The 22,725-nt window shown below is 56.5% G+C and overlaps 1 protein-coding gene across 1 annotated transcript in view; it reads left to right on the plus strand.

Annotated features, from left to right (window-relative positions):
- Positions 1-22,725, plus strand: part of DSCAML1 (Down syndrome cell adhesion molecule like 1) — a 299,027-nt gene that overhangs the window by 219,804 nt on the left and 56,498 nt on the right. The window contains exons 6-11 of the mRNA XM_004689218.2: positions 1,360-1,635; positions 3,090-3,386; positions 4,956-5,228; positions 13,433-13,711; positions 13,894-14,013; positions 14,741-14,917. Coding sequence (XP_004689275.1) covers positions 1,360-1,635; positions 3,090-3,386; positions 4,956-5,228; positions 13,433-13,711; positions 13,894-14,013; positions 14,741-14,917 — 1,422 coding nt within the window. The remainder of the gene's footprint in view (positions 1-1,359; positions 1,636-3,089; positions 3,387-4,955; positions 5,229-13,432; positions 13,712-13,893; positions 14,014-14,740; positions 14,918-22,725) is intronic.

The raw sequence follows: 22,725 nt of genomic DNA on the forward strand, positions 1-22,725 counted from the left end.
CCTGGGCAGCGAGCAGAAGCTCTGGGGGCCTGAGGGAGAGCAGAGGGTCAGAAGAAAACACCCCCCAGATAGACCCCCAAGTCCCCATCTCCTGCAGGCTGCTTCAGAAAGGCTCCCAGGCTGCTGCAGGTCACAGCTTCATGGATAGCACCCCAAGTCCATGTAACTCAGAGAAGAGAGACCGGATTGGGGCTCCAGCCAGGCAGATAATAAACATGACTCAGGCAGAGATGTACAAAGGTGGAAGACTCCCCCCTGGTGTTTAGGTGATGTTGGTTATACAGAGAGACCCAGAAAGGGGGATCCTTCCCCCAGCCTGGGAGGAGTGGCATCCAGGAAGGCTTCCTGGAAGTGGTGGCACTGGAGCTCAGTGTGGGGCCTGACTAGAAATTAGGCAAAGAGGACAAAGAAAACTCTAGGGAGAGGCCCTAGGGCCAGAGCAGCCCGGGGTGAGAGGCCACAGGCTGGTGGTTGCTCTGAAAACTCTACAGGCCTCATCCTTGAAGGCCAGTCTGGGCTGTTGAGCACCGCAGAAGTTCTGAGCAGGACAGCAGCTGGCTGCAGTATGGCAAGCGGTGGGGTGCAGGAGGAGGTAGCAGGGAGGGTTATTCTCAGGTCCAGCCCAGGGCAGCAGAGGTGAAGAGCAGAGAGGAAAAGAGGGCAGTGGAAAGTAGTCATTGGCCCTCTCTACAGGTGTGGGAGAGGTGACTGAGCCAAGGGTTCCCCTCTGGCTGCCAGGTGGGTGGTGGGTGACAAGGACTGTGATGAGCCAGTCCAGCTGCTGTCTGAAGGGAGCTTTGCAGCCCTTCCTGGCCATACACACACATCAAGAAGCACAGGCCTCTGTACAGCTGATCGCAACATAACTTACAGTAGCTAAGACTCAGACGCAACGTATGTGCCACGGACAGAGCTCTGGGCCAAGAAGACGTAGCCTGTCCACTCAGCGGGATACTGGCCAGCCAGAAGGAAAGATGGCATGCTGCTATTTATAGCAAAATGGAAGGAGCTAGAGTGAATTCTGTCTAGTAAAGCACGCTGGAAGGGCAAGGACAAATATTGGAACTTGACATAGCGGACGATTTGATAAAGCAAAACACCTATGAAAACTAGTGGACACTCATAAACTGAGATTTGTGAGACAAGAAAGGGTCAAGGGGGGTGGGGTAGCGGGCAAATAAGGTCTGTTTTGAAGCAGCCACACTGGCTGTCAGAACAAGAGGTGAGGACAGACGCTAGCCAGACCCTACCCCCCTCCCCACAAAGCCTGGGAGCAGCACCCAGCTCCCGTCTCTCACGACCCTTTGTCACCTACCGTCAGCCGGTCTCTCTCTCTCCTCCTCCCCTCCCCCGCCGCAGACCCCCTTCACGTGACCCTGACACCAAAGAAGCTGAAGACCGGCATCGGCAGCACGGTCATCCTGTCCTGTGCCCTCATGGGCTCCCCGGAGTTCACCATCCGCTGGTACCGCAACACAGAGCTGGTGCTGCCCAACGAGGCCACCTCCATCCGCGGGCTCAGCAACGAGACCCTGCTCATCACCTCAGCCCAGAAGAGCCACTCGGGGGCCTACCAGTGCTTCGCCACCCGCAAGACCCAGACCGCCCAGGACTTTGCCATCATTATGCTGGAGGGTGAGCCAGGGCGCGGGGGGGGGGCGGCCCCTCGGGCCCCACCAGGTCCCGGCCCTCCCCAGCTGCCAAGATGGACGGTCTCACTGCTGCCACACTTACTGCCCCGAGCAGATACACTCGCTTGTTCACCCAGCCCGAGAGCCCCGTGCAGAGATCCCCTTTCTGCTTAATGCCACCTATGTCGCAGTTGACCGAAGGGAAGCATCAGTCACTTCCCCAAGGTCACCCAAGGGACAGAGCTGGGATCTGAACTTGGGGCTCTTACCCATCATACCGCATTACTGCTGCTCTCTGAAATTTCTAGAACTTCACTTTCAGAAGGGTCCTAGTGAGGGCCTCTTTACAGCAGACCCTGTTTCTTACCTCAGACTTGGGGTTCGGCACCCAGCAGCTCTGTGTATGGTTGTTCAGGTCGCTCACTGCAGGTTGCCCGCTAAGGGGGCAGAAGGGGTGGAAACCCAGCTCGTACTCCGACCAGTCTGACCCTTGGCACCAGCTGTGGCCTCTGAGAGGGGGTGCCTTTTTCTTCTTTGCACAAAATGCCGCTGGGGTTAGCGGAGACCCTATCCTTCCCCTCAAAATGAGGAGTTCCTGCACCACTGTTACCAACAAAACTCTTCAATCCTATTGTTTCTGAGCATTTTCCCCCTCTGTGTCAACAAAGACACTGAAACATCAGCATTTAGGTGTGAAATGTAGGTGGGATCGAAGTTGCTGTTACATTTGCCTTGCTTTCTCAGTTTGCTTCATTTTTTTTTTCTTTGTGAGTACTTCATGGCCGGTCCAGTGCAGGAGGGTGGCCAAGGTTAACTATCACATCCCCACATCCCATGTGAGGCAGGGGCGCAGGGGGTTCACTGTCCCTTCGAGGTTATCCAGTCAGCCACAGAACCCACTGCCGCCATGGCCCCCACGCAGCTTGCATTTTAAGCCTCAAATGTCAGGCTTTTTGCTAACAGGACCTCTCCTGCTGGAATGTGAGCTGGAACCAGACTCGGCAGTTCCGGCCTGATGCAGTCTTGTTCCCGCCCGCGAGAACCTTTGTGTCTCCATGTTTAAAAGGGGCCGTGAGAGGCAGGAAAGGAAAGTCTAGAGGTGCGAACATTAAGCGCCTACAAAGCACCGTTCTCAGCGTCTGTAAAGCACCCACTTATTTCACCTCATGCATCTGTGCGAAGAGGAGTAATCACTGTCCCCATTATCTCCACCCTGCACAGCTGAGGGAGGGGCTCACCCAGAGAGCTTCCCCGACGTACCCAATGACCCAGCCAGCAGAAGCTGGAAGGCTTCCCTCGTAGACAGTGCCAAGTGCCCCCCGGGGTTTTGTGGGTACCCACAAAGGGTCCTCGATTGTTCTCCTGGCCATTGCCTCGCTGCCCGCCGTCGGGTGGGTTGGCCTGGGGTGGGCAGGGCCTCTGTGACTCGGCCACCTGACCGCCCCTCGCTCCCTGCAGACGGCACGCCCCGCATCGTTTCATCCTTCAGCGAGAAGGTGGTCAACCCCGGGGAGCAGTTCTCACTGATGTGTGCGGCCAAGGGCGCCCCGCCCCCCACCGTCACCTGGGCCCTGGACGACGAGCCCATCGTGCGGGACGGGAGCCACCGCACCAGCCAGTACACCATGTCCGACGGCACCACCGTCAGCCACATGAACGTCACGGGCCCCCAGATCCGCGACGGGGGCGTGTACCGGTGCTCAGCGCGGAACTCGGTGGGCAGTGCTGAATATCAGGCGCGAATAAACGTAAGAGGTGCCTGTCTACATTTAAATATCAGAATAGGCTTTTGAGTTCCTTTGCCATCTCTGTGGTTGCCATCATTCTGTGGTGATTAGTGCTTATTAATTGTCATTTTGATTTTAGTAGAGGTCTCTCTTCCTCCCTCCTTTCCCTGCCCTCCACAGCCCCATCCTCCATCAGTGTGTATGCACGTGTGTGTGAGAGTGTGCAGCGCAGCTCACCCACCAGCATTCCCACGCCCGCCTCCCCGCTTCTCTCCTGCAGTCTGCCCTGTCCTGTGTCACCCCAGCCCTCCCCATCAAATCTCCCTGGCTCAGGTACACTAACTAAGCACCGCCCTGCTCCGTCCACCAGGCCACTCAAAGACACAGACAGGAAGGGGCGGTGGAGGCAGGCTTGACCTTTGACAGCAGTGTCCACCAAAGCTCGTTGCTAGTGTCCCCCTCTGAGCCACCCCCAGATGCTCCAGTTGGTGTCAGCAGCCGGAGTGCCAGGCTTCATCTTCCCCGGGTCCACCACCTCCTCTTCCCCACCAAAACCCGAGCCATCAGGAGTGGCCCAGGCTGGGAGGGGGCACCCACAGGCAGCACCCCTGAAACGGCGGAAGGAGTCCGCCTGATGACCATCTTGTGTCTCAGTCCTCCATGCACTGTGGTGAGAACAGTGTCCTCTGAAGCTCCTCGCAGCCCTGTGGGGTCAGACTGCCCTCAGCTGGCCCTGCTAATGACCCTTGACCCATGGGCAGAGGAGGACCAGGGGAGCTGAAGGGAGTGGGGAGCTCCATGCTGCATACACCTGGCCAGGTCCACAGCTCCATGCAAGAAAGGCAGCCGCCCCTTTGCAACTGTCTGCCCTCTCCTCTGAGTTGGGAGGAGGCAGGATTACAGAAAGACCCTGGCCAGCCCTCAGCTACCAAATGGGGAGGCTGGACCCCAGTGCTTCTTGTCCTGGTCAACACCGTCCCTGCATGGTGGCCCCTGAGCCCCTCTCTGGCTCTCGCCCCGCCACCAGCCCAGCTGTTCCAGCTGAGGCCACTCCCCTCCCCAGCCCGAGCGCTCAGAGCCCCCCGCTTAACGCCCTTAGAGGCCCGCTGTACTCATTTACCTGTTGAGAGGAAATCACCACCTCTTCTAGTAGACCTTCCTGTTGTCCTTTCATCAGTGAATGCCTATACAATCCTCTTGGTACAAGTCAAATGAAAATGCAACCTCCCCGTTTCCATTTTAACCTTCAAATCTTAGACTCATCCCTGAAGCCTCGCCCTCCCAAGTCCTAGCCGCTTCTGTTCGGTTCATTTACCCCATCCCATCGGGGCAACGGACTCTTGCCCCAGGCAAGACCGGAACATGTTTGCAATTATTTGAAGATAATAACGGCAAGTCCTGCCGAGACCCCAGATACCACAGTCTGGCCCCTGCTTTGTAGTGAAGGACTCCTGCCCCCACTGGTGAATGTCCGTCCCACCCCCATAGTTTCAGAGGCCGAGATACCGAGGTCAGCACCGCAGGGCAGCTCCTGGCCGCCCTGACTCACAGCACCGTTTGTCCCTTCTCTCCTCCCCCTACCCCGGCCCCTCTCCAGGCCCCCCCAGCATCCGGGCAATGAGGAACATCACCGCAGTCGCCGGGCGGGACACCCTGATCAACTGCAGGGTCATCGGCTACCCCTACTACTCCATCAAGTGGTACAAGGATGCCCTGCTGCTGCCCGACAACCACCGCCAGGTGGTATTCGAGAACGGGACGCTCAAGCTGACCGACGTGCAGAAGGGCATGGACGAGGGGGAGTACCTGTGCAGCGTCCTCATCCAGCCCCAGCTCTCCATCAGCCAGAGCGTCCACGTGGCTGTCAAAGGTAGGCCTCCCCCGAGCAGGACCCGTGGTCCCCAGGCTCGCGGGCTCCTGTCCAGCCAGCCACTGAGCCATTCTGAGTGGAAGCCCAAGGAGGAGAGGGCCCCAAGCTGGTCTTTGGGAGGAAGGGGACAGAGAGGAAAATAGTGGGGTTGGGGAGCCCACAAGAAGGCCATGAGGACCCCTGCATCCAGCTTCCCCATGAGAACTTTGGGGCAAGGCCACACTGACCCAGGGCATGAGGAGCAGGTAACACACCAGGAGGCGTCAGCTCACCCTCCGGGCAGGTCCAGGTCAGAGATGGACTGTCCCTGAGCTCAGCTCAGCATGGGGTTTGCATGGGGTGGGTGGGTTCCCACCAGAGCCAAATAAGCAGAGATGAGGGGCCAGAAGCCTGGTGCCCTGGCCCCTCCTGCAGTGCAGGCTGACAGGCTCAGGCTGCTGTTACAGGACCAGCAACGACCTTCTGCCTCTGGTGCTGCCTGGGGCTTAAACACCTCCTCTCAGGACCTCACTCCCCTGGGTGGATCGTGCTGTTTGCAGGGCACTTAATACAGACCCTGGGACATGGTGGCCTCCAGCAAACTTCTGCGGGATGAAACAATGAATGGATGCAGGGAGGGATGGAGGGATGGATGAATGGAGGGAGGGAGGGAAGGAGGGAGGGATGAGAGCAAATGAGTGAATGTCTGAGTAAATGACGGCTGTCGCCATGTTGGGGGAGGGCACCAGCAGATCCAGGAGGGGCCCAGCACAAGGTGAGAGCCTCCGCAGGTCCCAAACTCCCAGTTTCCTTTTGTGCCAAGACTGGGAGCAGGGAGAATGGAGACCTGGGAGAAGGAAAAGCTGGGGGAGACAGATGCTGCGTTTGGCTTCGGCCCCTTTTAAGTGCATAGTGATGGCACATGGGTGGAAACGTCCGGGGGCAGCTGGAAAGGCCAAACAGGGCAGAGGAGGGCGGGCCAGCAGGTCCCCTGTGCACCCTGTCCTGGATTGCCTTCGCTGGCACATGGGGCCGTGTCACATGCGGCCTGGTGCTCCTCGCACCTGTCACAGCGCCAGACAGTGTTTCTCAAACTGAGACTGAGACGGTTCTCTGGGCTGCCGGCACTTACTGGGAGCCTCGCTTTGAGCCCTGAGAAATGGAGCAGTCCAGGGTCATCTCAGGCCTGAGGAAGAGGGAGGGGACCCCTAGCCTCTGCCCCCTGCCTCCCCATTATGGCTTCCCGGCCAGACTGAGGGCCACGAGCCCTTCTCGGCCCTGTGCCTCTGCCCAGACCTGGGGCCTTGTGCAGCAGGAGCCTCAACCCCAGGCCACGTCTCCAGCGTGATGAACGTCACGCACAGCACAGCCTGCCTGCTCCCCGCCCCCCCCCGCCCCCGGCCCAGCCTCTAGTATCCATTTCCATGACAGGCAGTGGACCAAGAGTTTACAGTGTAAAATCACGTATTAAAACATCTAACCTTTGCTCTACTCCCTTCGCCCACCCGCACCAGCGAGCATTTGGCCGGATGTGTTGACTTGGAAAAAAAAATAATAACAGGGCTCCAGTGAGCCTCAGAGTGCGCAGAACATCCTGAGAGCTGCTTCTGCTCATCAATTATTCAGCCCCATTCAGGGAGCGATCAGTCCTAATGAATTGAATCTGATGCATTCCGTCTCAGTGACTCGCTGGGTCTGTTGTGATTGTAGGGGCGACTGTCCCAGCCTGGGGAGAGGGAAGGGTGTGTGTGTGTGTGTGTACACACCTGCTATCCTGGCGGGCATAGAGCTGGCACTGGAGATGGGTGCCCCTGGTACACAGCCCGAGCGTGGTGTCTATTCTTGAAGCAGGCATGTGTGTAGGTACAGGGTATAGACACGTGTGCATATACCACCTCCATGCCCTCAGCCACCTGTTTTCTCTATAGGCCAAGAAATAGCACTTGGTTGAGGGGCTCAGGCTGGGGCCCTGTCAGTGCAAACGTGCAGGCCCTTCAAATCCACCCTCCATGGCCCCCTCCCCCCCTCATTAAAATGCACTTTCGCAGAAGAGCCCATCAGAGCTGATTATGAGCACACTGCTTGATTAGCTGATGTGCTGTTCCAAGAGCTACTCGAGGAGGAGAGTGGAGGAGGTGCCTGGCCGTGAAAAGGGGTCTGACTGTCGGGAAGGGACAGACCCAGGCGTCACCCTAAGACCTGCTCCACTGACCTTGGGGACACGCACCCAACCATAGGAGCAGAGCAGAGACCTCAGGGAGATAGAAAGGGTAAAGTCGGGGTGGGAGAAGGCTCTAGAAGAAGGAGACCAATTGTTAGTGCCAACAACCCCCACTTCTTTGAGGGCCAAATGTTTGGAGTAGGGGGAAAATGTACCTGCTGCTCCATGAGCTGGAAAAACATCAGCTGCCTCCACCCCACTCCTCTGGGGCTGCTTGTCTTCAGATGAATGTTTCACACACTGAGCTAAGAGCAGGACACACCAAGCGTGCACACACCCACACAAAGACCTGTGTGCATAGGCATGTGTATCTGCTCGTACACATTGGTGCACACTAACTGCACACCAGTATGCGTGCATTAACCTGTCAATGCTTGCCCATGCGCACATACAGCACGCAGACCGGCAGTTACAGGGACACAGATGTTCCCTCCCGCCTCTCCTCTGTGAGCCCCAAAAGGTGGCTGCAAGTGGCGCCATGTGAAACGTTGCCCAAGCGGGCCTGCGGTGGCCTAGCCAGGTGGGGTGGGGGGCGTTGCAGGGGAGAGAGTGAGGATGCTCCCTGGTCTCCCAGGCTCGGTGCACTGACTGGCAGGAGAGAGCCAGTCTGCAGAGTGCTCATCTCTGGGCATCCGGAGAGCATCCTTGGCAGGATGCTAAGAGGAGGGCACATAGATCCAACCTAGATTTGGTATCTTTAGGGCCCCCTGTAGCTGAAAAATAATGTAACATAAAAGCGTCTCTGGGCACACGGGCTGAATGTTTAATTAACTGAGAAGGCGGGGCTGCGACTGGGGCTCCTTGGCCACCGTTCAGTGTGGGAACATCTCCATCCCCACATCTGAGTCTCCAGAGCCAAAACAAGGGCACGTGGTATTTTGTGCCCTGCTCAGCAGGGCCAAGCCCAGAAGGTAGTGCCAGGTCCCTGTGGAGAGCAGACGGAAGAGGACACGCGAGGCACACTCACTCATGCACAGCCCTCACTCCCGAGTGCCCACACTCCCCACTCCCTCGCTGCGCAGTGCTGATGTCTGCACTTCCAGAGCTGCTCTCGTGGGCTGGGAGTCTTTGCCGGAGGCCCTCTTCCTCCCCACGAGTGGCTTAGGGGTTCTGTGACCCCAGAGCTTGAGAGCCAGCCGCCTGGCCTTCTGCCAGCTACTGGCAGAGGTGAAGGTTTGAAGAACCCACCCGAGTCCACAGGAGGGTGGGGGAGGAGGCACAGCAGGTGTCACAGGGCAGGGAGGGGCAGCAGGGCAGCTGCAAGTGTCCAGCAAGCGTCTTCCTTGCTGGACAGGCCAAACTCTTGATAACGATGGTGCAGGGAAATCACATCCACTTATTTATCCACTCGATGACATCATTCTGCTTCCGCCATCTCCCAGGCTCTGGATCGTGCATACAGTGATGCGCCAGGCAGAGCAGCCAACAGGCACAAACCCCTGCCCACAGGGAGGTTCCATTCTAGCGGGGAAATGGATCAGCTATAAAAGATCCTCAGGGCAAAGAGGGACTGAGGACGAGAGTTGAGAGCGGCTTGCAATCTTTTCATTTATTTATTTATTACAGGTTTATTTATTTGTGTCCTGGAGTACAGGCCAGAGGTGCAGGGGCAGTGAGGTGATTCATCAGAGACAGAGTGGAGCAGACAGGCAGAAGTACACTGCTGAGGGGAGCAGCGGGCGGGTCAGGAGAGGTCTGCCGCGCCATGTGGGTCAGCAACCCGGCTGGGAATTGAGCTTGTGCAGAAGTGGCTTTAGCTTCTTAGTGCTGTGCTTAACCCGCTGCGCCACCAGGGAGGGCCCACGGCTTGCAATCTTAAGTAGGGTAGTCGGGGAAGGCTGGAGTTTGCATTAAAAAATCAGGAGTAAATGGTTATTATGCCTAAAATATTTGACTTGGTACGCCGAGTCAGGCTTCAGCAGTTACTGGGTCCAACACCTCCATTTTGCAAGTGAGGAAATGAGGCTGGGGGCAGAGGCAGGGCAGTGGGGAGACGATGCCTTCCCCATGGGCACCTGCAGGAGTCACAGAGTCTGGCAGGGGAGCTCCCACTTCCCACAGTGCCTGCTCTCTGCTAGCAGGGCAGTAAATAAAAAAGCTCAGCCTCAAGGAGAGATGAGACACCATAAACAGTTTATGGGCTGGGCTGTGGTCAGCACGCCCTCCTCATGCAACACTCACAAGCGAGTGACCATAAAGGCTTAATCGTGGCCAGAGACCATGTGCACGCCACCACCACGCGGCTTCCAGCCACTCTGTCCTCTGCGTGTCACTGTGCCAGCCCCTTCTCCGGCCCCGCCTCCCTCAGAGGCGGCTGAGATGCCCTCTTGCCAAAGGGGACTGTGGCTTCTGGAGAGAAGTCCCTGGTGACCTGGCCTCAGTGCCCCTAACATGAAGGCTGTGTCTACAAAATGCTGTACAGAACTGGGGTATAGGCCAGAGGTGCAGGGGCAGTGAGAGGGCTCACCAGAGACAGAGTGGGGAGCAGAACAGACCGGCTGAAGATGTACACTGCTGAGGGGAGCAGCGGGCGGGTCAGGAGAGGTCTGCCGCGCCATGTGGGTCACCTCCGGGGTGGGGATCGCACTCGTGCTGAAGCGGCTTTAGCTTCTTAGCACTGTGTTTTAACCCACTGCGCCACCAGGAAGGGCCCAAGCCTGCGTGTTTTTTTTTTTTTAAGATTTATTTATTTATTCGTACAGAACTGGGGTACAGGCCAGAGATGCGGAGGGCGAGAGGATTCACCAGAGACAGAGCGGGAAGCAGAACAGGCAGATCTACGAAGTACACTGCTGAGGGGAGCAGCGGGCGGGTCAGGAGAGGTCTGCCACGCCATATGGTCACCTCCGGGGCAGGCGGGGATTGAACTCATGCGGAAGTGGCTTTAGTTTCTCAGTGCAGTGCTTTAACCCGCTGTGCCACCAGGGAGGGCCAGCCTGCGTGTTTTTTTAACTCATTCCATGTGTCACCTCTTCCACGAAGCTGCTGTCACCCAGATGACTGACGCCTCGCTGCCCCCGAGTTCAGGGTCTGTATAATGTGGTGACTCAGCTCAGACAGCAGCCGTCATCCAGAGCCCACTACACATCCGCACACCTCATACCCTGCTTCCTTGGCCTCCTTGATCTGCTCACAGTGCTCCTCCTAGTTTTCAGCAAAGGAGCCAGGACCCCGACTTTCTCCCCATTCCAGGCCATCCTTGTGGGCCTCGAGTTTCCGGGTTGCCCAAATCCTTGCCAGGAGCCATGGAGTTCTTTGGACAGCCCTGGCCCCGAGCACCCCAGCCGGAGTTCCCAAGAGAACACTGGTCAACCCCAGGACCACAGCCCTCAGCGGGGGCAGGGGTGGAGGCAGCCAAGGAGCCAGACTCGGTTCTGCGGCAGGACCCTCGGGCTCTAGAGAGCTCCAGCCGGCCAGGGGATGTCTCCCCACGGGATGGGTGTCGCCTGCTCCGTCCTTCGGTGGCCTCTGCAGTAGCCTCCAGTGGAGTCCCAAGGCCAGGAAGGGAGCGAGCGCCCCCACAGGGCCCCCGCCTCTTGGTTCAGCTTTTCCATCTCTCGCTCCCAGCGTCTTGTAAAGCCTGTGTGTCTTTTACCTCATTCCAAGTGCCACCTCTTCATGAAGCTGCTGTCACCCAGATGACTGACGCCTCGCTGTCCCCGAGTTCAGGGTCTGGATATTCACGTGGTGTTTGTTCAAGATACGGCTGAGGGGAATAGCTTACTTTTCCTAGTAGATGAGAACTTCTGTATTTTAAGCTTGTTTCTATTTTTCCCAGCCTACCCAGAACATAATAATGCCTTCACAGAGCAGGCATTTCATAAATATTAGATGAATTAGTTAATTAATGAATTAGCCTGCCTTAGTAACTTATTCCATTAACTAAAATCCCCTCTTACCGAGAGACCGTCGTTCGCCCTTGGTGAACTAAATCTTTCCTGCCAGATTTCACCCTCCGGTTCTCCACTTGCTCTGGGCCATAGCAAAAATGACCATCATCCCCAGGGCCCTCTCCTCCTCAGGCAGAACCTCCCAGCTTCTTGCTGTGCTCACAGCCTCCTCTGCTCCTCTACAGCCTGTCACTGCTGGAACCGTCTGTCCTTTGGTCATGTTCAAGGGTCCACAGGGCTCTTGAATCAGACACGGGCCCGGTGCTAGGACAGCAAGGTCCTGACCCCTAGGAAGGCCCGGGGAGGAGAGTGGGGACAGTCCTAGCCCAAAAACATTGCATAAATACAATTTCTTGAGAAACAGTGTAGAGCCCCCTCCCCACCCCGTTTTCCTGGAGGAAGCTTCCCGCTTAACATCCCCCCACTTGCTTGCCCACTTCACAGGTAAGCCTCTGAGTCACCCAGGAAATGATCTCCAGACCCACTGGCCCAGACTCCCAGGGAAAGGGGCGGTGACGTCAGCCCCTGACTTTCAGCACCACGGGCAGCATGTGGCCAGCCTTGGGGCAGGGTTTGCCAGCGTGAGACAGTGTCTCCCACGTGGCCTGCCACGCTCTCACCTGGGCCTAGGAGAATTGGCTCTACTAGGCCTAAGCAAGCAACCTGGGTGATGTAGCTGGATCTCTGCAAGCATCATCAAAAAGTCCAAGGAGGCCTGATCTAGGCATCCAAGAAAGATGGTGTCCTGGGGGACGATAAGCAGAGCCCAAAAACACTGAGAGATCTCAGTAGTGGGCATGAGTACCCTTGGGGTGCAGGGAGGGCCCTGGGCACACGTAGGATGCCACGCATCCCTTTCTCCTCAGGGTTCCTCGCCTGCCGTGGGCCCTCTGGGTGGGCCTAGGATGGAGAGGAGCAGGCCTCCAAGGAGGGGTGGGGCTGGTGCCGGGCGAAGGCCGAGGACTGTGGACAGCCTTGTAATTTAATTATTTGCCTGCAGAAAGGAGATCTCATCTACTGGGTGCTCATCCTTGTTAAGCTAATTGTCTGTCTCCTTCTCTCCTCTCCCCCCACTTGCTGGGGAAGTCACTGTGGCCTAATTGAGTTATCATAAAGATAATGGCTGATGCTATAGCCAGAGCTGAGAAAGGAGGATCCCTCTCACTGCGGCTCCAGACATCACCCCCACTCCAGAGCCTGAGCTGTGGGCAGAGTGGGGGAGCCGGACCTCTGTGGGCAGGGGGCCTGTGTGGAGGGGAACAGCATGGCTGCCTCTCCACTCTTCCGTCCAAGGAAGGCTCATTTAGGAGACAAAAGCCTGTCTGGTCTGGGGCTTTCCTGGAGACACAACCAGGCAGCATGTGGAAGAGTCTGGACTTGGAGAGCAGGTCTCCGTCCCCGCCCACCCTGTCGCTCTTTGACCCTCACATGCATTACTTCTCTAGTCCGAGCCTCAGTTTCCACATCTATAAAATGGGGGCAGTTAAGTTCGAGTCACATGATTGGTGGGAGGTTTCAGCAAGGTGGGTGGATAAAGCTTCTGAAGCAACGTGAGGAGCTTCCACTCACCTGTCCTAACACATGACATGGAAAGAGGGGGTGGGTGAAGGGGCCTCCAGGAGGCTCCAGGGGATGGCATCTGGTTCAGATGAGCAGCCATGGAGGAAGAGGACAGTCTCAGTGCCAGCCTCGCCTCTGTCTGGGCACGACAACTCCATCCATCCCAGGCCCGACCATTGTGAGCTACAGCTCTGGGCTAAGACTGGGCACAGGGACACAGCAGAGAGCAGCGAAGTCAGGGAGGAAGCAGAGTAGCGTGTCCGCAGGCCGATGGAGGCAAGAAGCCCCAGCACCATTAGAGGCTCCAGTTCAAGGGCATTCTGAAGATCAGCCTTAACATGAGCCAGCCAGGGCCTTTCACAGCAACCGTGGGGCGAGGCCTGGGGGGCCAGGAGACCCCAAGAGATTCTGCAGGCACAGGACGCCCCACTACCCAGGGGTAGCTCTTCACAGCCCACCCAGGGTCCCGAGTCATCTGAAGGGGAGGCAGGGGCAGTGCCCGCCAGGCTGGGGCAAGCGGGGGGCCTGACCGCACCCTTCCCTTGCCTCCCCAGTGCCCCCTCTAATCCAGCCCTTCGAGTTCCCACCTGCCTCCATCGGCCAGCTGCTCTACATCCCCTGCGTGGTGTCCTCGGGGGACATGCCCATCCGCATCACCTGGAGGAAGGACGGACAGGTGATCATCTCAGGCTCGGGCGTGACCATCGAGAGCAAGGAATTCATGAGCTCCCTGCAGATCTCCAGCGTCTCCCTCAAGCACAACGGCAACTACACGTGCATCGCCAGCAACGCGGCGGCCACCGTGAGCCGGGAGCGCCAGCTCATTGTGCGCGGTGAGCAGAGGCAGCGGCCGCGGGGAGGGGCCCGGGGACGTCCCACCCCAGTCCTGGGCAGAAGCTCTCAGCCTCTTGGGCCTCGGAGCTCCTGCTCCGGACTTCAGAATCATCCTGATATGCCAGGTGCCACCTCCCAGCAGGCTGTGGAGAGTGAGATGGCCCCTGCCCTCTTTCTGCAGTGCCTCCTCGATTCGTGGTGCAGCCCAACAACCAGGATGGCATCTATGGCAAAGCTGGTGTGCTCAACTGCTCGGTGGACGGCTACCCCCCACCCAAGGTCATGTGGAAGCACGCCAAGGGTGAGCTCCTGGCCGAGTGGCAACGGCGGTGGGTGCTGGTGGGGTGCGGCCTGGTCCCCACACACCATTCGCAGCCCCGGGTGGGAGCTCTTGGCTTCTGGGCTTTAAGTGGGCCCCGGGCACGCCTGGCCTGGAGGTGGCCCTCAGCTGTGAGATGGACCAGGGACAGCTCTTTTCTTCTTGTCCCACCCAAGGACTCCCTTCTCGCCCTCCAGCCCAGGACTCAGTTATATCTGCTTTCCCCCACCGCTCCCCTTCCCCCTCTGAGGCCCCTACTCCTCACCTGGCAGCCGAGTCGGGGTCTTGGCCCTTCTTAACCTTCTTCCTTGAAGGAAGGCGTTTGATATCTGACCAATCCATGCCCACCTCTTACCCAAGCCTGTGTCCACTGCTGACCTCTTGGAGGATAGCTGGCCCCTTCCCTGGGCTCAGATTTCCCATTGCCTGTTGACAAGCAGTCTGAGGACAACTCTTCCTCTCTGAGGAATTTGCCAAAGTGGGCATGGAGCTGTTCACCTACTCACCTCAAAGCAAGGACAGTCATACCTCTGCGAGGGTCTTTCCTGTCCCCCAGCAGAAGCTGTCTGAGCCCAGCATCTAGGGGATGCTACAAAATGGCCCTACGTCAGCAACAGAGCGGTACCTGGGCCATTCCTGGGGCACTCCAGTGTACCCCAGCTCACTCCCAAACTTAGACACCCACCTTCTAACCAGCACCTCCTTCCAGGGAGCGGGAACCCTCAGCAATACCACCCAGTGCCCCTCACCGGCCGCATCCAGATCCTGCCTAACAGCTCGCTGCTGATCCGCCACGTCCTGGAAGAGGACATCGGCTACTACCTCTGCCAGGCCAGCAACGGCGTGGGCACCGACATCAGCAAGTCCATGTTCCTCACTGTCAAGAGTAAGTCCCGCCCCCACGCGGCCCTGCACACCCCATCACAGGTCAGCCGCCTCTCTGCCCTCAGCCTGCCTCCCCACTTGGTTTTCATTGTTCTGACTGTGCAGGCAGGCAGGAAGCTTTCTAGGGTGAGGGGCGCACTCACCTACACAGCCTCACCCTGAACGACCCCAGCTGGTGCCCCCCAGTAGCAATGAGCTCGTGATTGGCGGTTCCCAAGTAGCGCGTGGCACCCCATCGCCTTTGATCTGTAGGTTGGCAGTTACATCTGCGTAGTCTTACCCAACAGTCAACGTCCGTTACTTATATAAACTTGTTTGTGCATAACTTCTCTGTGGCTTAAAAAACAAAACACTAGACAGAATGTAGGAGAAAGCTGTATGGACAGAAAACCTGGGTTCTGGGTCCAGAGCCACATGTGAGCTTTGTGATTCGGGGCAAATCACTTCACCTCTCTGGGCTCCCGTTTCCTCAGTGCTCGAAGTCCCTTCCTTCTCCCACCCCTTGGCCCCTACAAAACTGCTGTGTCCAATACAAGAATCAATCACAGACAGGGAAAACGCTTTTGGAAAAGAGTTCACTATAACTTGGGGCTGTATCTACGGCTTCTGGATCCCAGACTTAGGGCTGGCATCCATGGCCTCGGGCAGTAGCGATGTCTCTGAATTCTGCTAAGTCACATACAGAAATATTCTTACTGGTGAGCCTGCCCTGAATGCACTTGGGGGGTCTATAGATCCCAGGAATCACAGCAGAAGGACAGTGTCCATGTGTCGCCAAGTCAGGAAGTGGACCGCAGGCCCTGGGCCTGACCATAAGAACTTGAGTTTCCACGTCTGACCAGGCCAGCAGAGACTCTGGGCATCACGCCGTCATTGCTGCGACCTTGATGAGTTTATTTGGCCTCTCTGTGCCTCCTCTTACTGCTGGGCAAAGTGAGAACCCTGACCGTGCCTCATGCCGCCTGTCAGAAGCAAGTCAGGTGAAAGCCCTAAAGTACCCAGGGTGGTTACTGGTACCCAGGTGGACGGCAGCCTACCCAGCTAGTTATTCTTTCCGCCTCCCTCCGGGGCGCGTGTCGGAGAGGCCGCGGAGATGCTGCTGTGTGTGGTCTGCCCTGCATCTCCCCAGAGTTCCCTCCTTTAAGAATCATAGCTTCTTTATCGCTTGCCAAAGCCGTGTTCAGCTCAGCACAAGACAGGGAAACCCTGGCGATCGATGGGAGCTCTGAGCGCAGGAATCCCCGCCCTGGGGAGCCGCTTCCCTCACACTATCAAAAAGCACTTTGTCCTTAATAAAACCAGGCAATCAATCTACATCCCTCGGCCAGGGAGGACTTTGCTAATTCTGCCTGCGTGAGGCGAGAGGAGGAGCAGGCACCTCGCGGAACCATCCTTGGTGTTTGATCCTTTCCCCACTGGAAGCAGGAGGGATGAGCCCGAACCTTAGACGTTTTTATTTTATTTTGTTGTGTTTTGGTCTTTGCTCTTTTTTCTCTAAGTTGTGCGATTCTACCGAGCAAGACTGGCTGTGGCTTTGTGGCACGTGGTCTTTCTGGGGCGATGAGGGGGACACGGGTGAGGGGCGACAGCGGCCAGGAGGTGGAAAGTGTATGAGGAGCCCCGGGTCGCGTCCAACGGGGCCATTCCTGCTGTCCGGGGCTGCTGGGCAAGCTCTTCCCCTCTCTGGGTCTGCTTTCTTTTCTGTTTAACCACACAACCCAGCCATGGAACTCTCTGAGGTGTTCCGAGGAAGCTACTTTATACATCCAGAGCAGCCTTGTGAACCTGTGGAACACAAAATCACACACTCACATGGGTTAACCCGGCCCCGCTCCCCGGGGGATGCTGGAGTTTCCCTGCTCCCTTAACTTGTGGGCAGAATCTGGACCTTTTCGCCTCCCTCCTTCTCCCTGTCCTAATTTCAGCTGCCTTGTCACTCCCCTCTGCTTCCTTCCCCAGTGAGGCGCACACGCATTTCTTGCTTACAGCTGCTCTGTCTCACAGACACCTCGGGGTCGTATTTTCTCACTCACCACCCTCCCTCAGCTGCTTCTGTCACACGCTGCCCTGCCTGTCTCTCAGCACTTGCTGGGTCTCTGCCGCCTCCCTCACATGACCCTCATCCGCAGAGGCAGGTTCGAGCTCTCGCGCAGACTTGGCACACCTAGGTCTCCAGGCCCTCAGACCCCTGTGCTCCCTTGGGCGGCCTTCGCCTCACATCCCCTCTGTCGCAGCCCCCCTCCATTCCAGTCTCCCCCAGTGACTGCCCAGCTCGCTAGAGACCCCATTGCCCGCTGAATACCGGGAAGAGGCATTTTAAGCTCGAGGACTGTCTGTGTGGAGGATGGACCTGTCCAGGGCTTCTGTCTGCGTGACAGGGCCTGGCTGCCCCCGTAGCAGCCTAGATAGAGCTGCTGACAGACACTCCTGTGACAATATGGTAATTTTTTAAAAAGATTTATTTATGCATACAGAACTGGGGTACAGGCCAGAGGTGCAGGGGCAGTGAGAGGATTCACCAGAGGCTGAGTGGGGAGCAGAACAGGCAGACTGACGAAGTACACTGCTGAGGGGAGCAGCGGGCAGGTCAGGAGGGGTCCTGCCGCACCATGTGGGTCACCTCTGGGGCGGGGATTGAACTCGTGCTGAAGTGGCTTTAGCTTCTCAGTGCTGTGTTTTAACCCGCTGCGCCACTAGGGAGGGTCCAACAATGTGATAATTTTAAGGGGGTGAGAGGATTTTTAGGGGAACAGGGATGCTCCTGGCCTCCTTTGGGGACATCCGTTCTGCCCCCTGCTGCTCTCGCACAGGTCCTCTGCTCCAGGTCACCCTCCCTCAAGACTTCAGTAGCAGACAAACCTGGGTTCAAATCCCACCACTGCCACCTGTTCAGATCCCAGACTGAGGGGCTGTGGGACCACCATCTCCGTGAGCCTGTTTCCTCCTCTGTACATGTGGCATTTTAATGCTGTTTATTCATTGTGGAATTATAATGCTGTTTATTCATTGGCAAGATGTAAATGAGGCACACTTACAGCAGAGTTCACAACCTAGAACTTGGTTAACACAGGACTCAGCACAAAATAACATTCAGTAATCATTAGCAATCATTCGTTAGGTGCTGAAAATCTGGTGATGAGTAAGACTGTTCTCTGAAAACCTCTCTTAAATCTAGTGATGAGTTGCTGTTCTCAGGAAATTTAGAATCTTGAAGAGGAGACAGACACAACTATTAGACACAAAATGATACGTGTCTTAAAAAGCTACAAACAGGTGCTGCAAAAGAAATCCAGCCCGGAGTCGTTCATTTTGAGTCGTTCATTTTAACTCTCGGGGTAAATAAAGACGTGTCCTGAAGAAGCTCTACCGAGGCTGTCATCTCTAGGACTTGAAGGCCAAGAGTGAAGGGACAAAGGGCATGACATTCCAGGAGCCTGGGAGTGCCATCTGCTGGGGTGGGGACTTAGCAGATCTGGGGAGAGGGAAGGGACGAGGGACAGGAAGGATGAAATGGGGGTGTGTGCAGGCTTTGGAAGCTAAGTGTTTTCTTCTGCATAGCCTTGACACTTGATATCAAGCCCCAAACCAACCTTTCTGGAGCCCAGGGATCTGGGCATGTCAGAGTGGAAAAGTAGTTTTCCAAGTCTTTGCACACCCCTACTGGCAACCACCAGCACCCACTGCCCCCCCCCACCCGACTCCTCCCTGACCCCCACTGTTGACACGCACTGGGCCTGTGGATGACTGAGTGTGTGACCCAGCTGTACCTTGACTGCGCGTACAGCGAGCGACAGTTTACAAAGCCCGTCCATACCTTGCCTGTGACGTTAACAGGCAGGAGTTCCTTCTCTGACACAGAGAAGGCACTGCATCCGGGTCAGTGAGTGACAGTCCCAGCTGAGACTGAATCTTTGTGGACTCAGGGCCAGGTAGGAAGAGCACAGTGATGCTCTAGTGATGAGTAAGACTCCACTACGCCTGGATGCTGCCTCCCATCTGTGAGCCACAAGCCCTGTGGCCAGAAGTGTCTCTTCCTTCTGCTTTCCTCAACTGCGCAGTGAGAGGCCGATTTCGAGCCTGGTCACTAGGAGAGCCTGGTCCACTCAAACCATCTCTGATCCTGGCGGCGTGTGCTCGCAGGGCACCAGATTGCCTCCAAGAACTCAGCTGAAAATAAATATAATTAACAGGAGAGAATGCCACGTCCACAGATCTGCCTTTTATCTCTCTTTTGAAAATAAAAAAGAGCGAGGGAGGTAATGACCAAGAGGAGGAGGAGGCAATTCCTCCTCCACTGACACATGGGCGAAATGAAGGCCTCTTCAAAGAGAATTCTGCCCCAAGAGGCAAGTGCAAAGCCAGACTGCCTGGTTGTGGAGGAAGCGGCTGGCTGGGCACAGATGCCCCCACTGCATGGCGGCGCCTCTGGGACTTGGGGCCCCCCTTGTGTGGCAGGTTACCTGATTAAGCGGGTTCTGTTACCTCCCCCAGACTCTCCTCCACTTGTGAAGGCTCCAGTGATTAGACGAGGCAAAACCCACAGCCAATTAAACCCAGAAGGGCTCTTTGTTTGGCCTGAGTTTTGATTTGTTTATTTAGCAAAATGTCAGACCAATTAAAGCCAAGAGCCCTCCTCGGGCTCACACCCAGCTGCAGTCTTGGGAAGAGAGTTGAGGGGGACTGTGAGAGTGAAGGGAGCTGCCCTGTGGAAGGAAGCCCCTGGCCTGGGTAGACCAGGTCACCTGCCTGGGGTTAACCATGGAATCAGAGGTCACGTGCAAACCTTAGGAAGACAAACTCCTCCATGTCTGGCGGAAGACCAGGGACAGGGGCAGCAGTCTCCCACTCTAGAGAATGGCTTCTGTGCCCCTCAAGCTCTGTCTTCCCTACAGGCCCAAAGAGGCCAAAATCAGGACAAGGAACGCCCTGACCCAGAGAGCTAGGATCCTGGTTTCTTGTCCCAAGGCTTCCCATGCCCCCATGCCCCCACGCCCCACCCTACTCCCCTCCCACTACACCCTAGAGTCAGTCTCTGCCTCTCCGTGGGGCTCCATCGCCCTTCCATTCTAAGAAGTCACAACCTTTCTCCCCCATTTTCTGTGCCCCCAAGGCACTGACAGAGCTCCACTAATGGGTTCTGTTCTGCCATGCCATGGAGACCCACAGGGTATGTGCAGCCAGTTCTAGGATCCACCTGGAATTGCAGGGGTTTGCTGGAAAGATAGACCTGTCTGAACCAGAGAAGTGCAAGAGAGCTGAGTGACCCCCAGAGACCTGGGTATCAGTGGAGCAAGTTATATCACAGCCCAAACCTAACATCCTAAGGGGCTGCTGCCGGAGATGCAGGGTCTCGGGGGAGCTGCTGTGAGCAGCTCCCATTCCGAAGCAGTAAACATGTGCTCCGATTACAGTACCAGCTCTGCCCTCAAGGAACTCAGGAGAGAACTAGAAAGTAAGAGCCAACCTTCAAGAAACCAGGCAAGACCATGTGCTAACCAGTCTGGAATTGCACACGTGATCTTGGGTGAGATAAGAAAAATCCCAGCATGGACAGAAATTGCCAGAAGAACAGGACCTGGGTTGAGACTTAGAGAATGCGCAATGACACTGGGTGCGGAGGCGGCATGCAGGCAGTGACGAGAACATCTGATGAGGGTACCAGTCAGGGTGAGGGCGACCGGAAATCCTGGCACCAGAGTCTAGAGATGATACTAGGGCCTTGAGTGGGGATGGAAAGAGAAGAGGTGAAGTACCCCCGGGTGCAGCAGGACCTCTTGATGCTCGGACGGAAAGAGCCGCAGAGTCCAAGGCCAGAGGCCGGTAGACGAGAAGTATGATGACTCCACCCCGTAGGAAAGAGCAGCCCGAGAGCAGAGACTGCACATTTGCTTTGGCCATGTTGAGGTGGGGGTGACGCGGAGCCCTGGGGCAGCCAGACATTGGCATCTGATTCTACCTAGAACAAAGTGCTACAGCACATGACCCAACAGCTCCCCAGGCCACCCTCACCCCCCGCCAAGGTGACTGGCCATTCACCATGTCACTGGCAGGTAGCCGGTAGCCTGTGTGCTGACCAGAAGGGAGGAGATGGATGAACTGACCAGGGACTCCCCCAGAAACTCAGGGCCCCAGCCCACCTCTGCCCCATCCTCAGAGCCCCCAGCTCAGAAACACCACGCTTCCACCTGGATCTTTCCATCATGGTCCACAGGGACTCAAGGCATGGAGAAATTAGAGATCACTTTCCCCTGCCCGGCCTGACTCTGCATTCGTGAGTCGGGAGCTACAAGGACTCGCTGAGTGCCCAGCCCTAGGCCAGGGTATGTGAGGCCCTTGTTGCTGCTACACCCGCCTGCCTGCTACCATCCCCGCGGCTGGGAGTCCGAGCTAGAGCACTGCACAGAGCAGAGAGCCAAGGTCCACACCTCCCACCTTAGGAAACCCCTCGGCTCCGCAGAGCAGAGGCTGAGGTCTGTCCCCCCTTGCAGAGATCTCCAGCACATGCTGCAACTCGGCATTCGTGTTCTGGGGCTCCTGTAACAAAGTGCCCTCATCAGGTGGCTGCAAAGAGCAGAAAGCCTGGCCTCATAGCTCTGCCAGACACCCAAAACAAGGCCTCTGCAGGGCTGTGCTCCCTCCAGGCTCCAGGGCACACGCTTCCTGCTGCTCTGGTGGCTGCCTGCAGCCCTCAGACTGTAGCCACATTGCTGCTCTCTCTGCTTCTATCGCCACGTGGCAGCGTCTGTCTTCATGCCACCTTTGTTCTGTGTCCTCTCCTCTTATGCTAACTCCCATGATGCCATTAAGGGCCCATCCTCCTCCAGTAAGACCTCAGCTTCATTTACCTTAGTGATGGCTGTAAGACCTTAGTTCCAAATAAGGTCACGTCCACAGGTAACAGAGTTGGAACTGACATTTCTTTGGGGGTAGAGAGGACAACACGGTTCAACCCATAAAAATCCCTGTGCCCAGTAATTACTGCTGACTCCTTTGCTTTCCAGAACGCTGGAAGCTGAAACGCTATCCTTTCCAATATCCTCCACCTGCCTCATCTCAATGCCACCAATCTCCTAACCAAAACTTCCCCTGGCTCAAGAGTGACAAGCCTCACGTCTGTGCACTGCTCTCTAAGACAGGCCTCAGTCAACTGGGCCTGGGGTCAAATCTGGCCAGACCTACATGTTCCTGGAAGCCAGTCATGCCCATTCTTCATGCCCTGTGTCCACACTGCCTTCTCACTCAGCACAGCTGATTTGTTACAACAGATACCTCTGGTTCGCAAGGCCTAAAAGTCTCCACTGTCTGGCCCTGGACTGCAAAAGCTGGCTGGCCCTTGCTCTGTGGTCATTACAGCAATGACTGCAAAGTGCCTTCCAACTCGTTCAAGAAAGATGGCACTGTCTCCTGTCTCACAAAGGATTCTGACATGCATGGTCATTTCAGGATTGTGTGTTCTGTCATCTCTAAAATGAGAACCAAAACACTACCCTTTGTAGGGCGGTGGGAGGAGGTTAATGAGATAGTTCACCTAAAGCCTTAGCCAGGGTGCATGGCACATAGTAAGTATTTATTGATGCTAGCTGCTTTTATTATCACTATTCTCATCCCAATTTTCTGGGAAAAGTGGAAGTCCAGAAGCATGGGGAGAACCATGTCCCCATCTGCCCTCGTATACTTGACAAGCCAAGAGAAGAACTGGCTGACCCCACTGTATAGACAGAGAAATCAAGGCCCGTGAGCTTGAGGGTCTCCAGTGGGACCACTGAGCAGAGAAGCAAGTCTGCAGTCCTTGCCCCAAAGGTCCCGACA

The sequence above is a fragment of the Condylura cristata genome, unplaced genomic scaffold (assembly GCF_000260355.1).
Source record: "Condylura cristata isolate star-nosed mole 26May11 unplaced genomic scaffold, ConCri1.0 scaffold00025, whole genome shotgun sequence".
NCBI classification, from domain to species: Eukaryota; Metazoa; Chordata; class Mammalia; order Eulipotyphla; family Talpidae; genus Condylura; species Condylura cristata.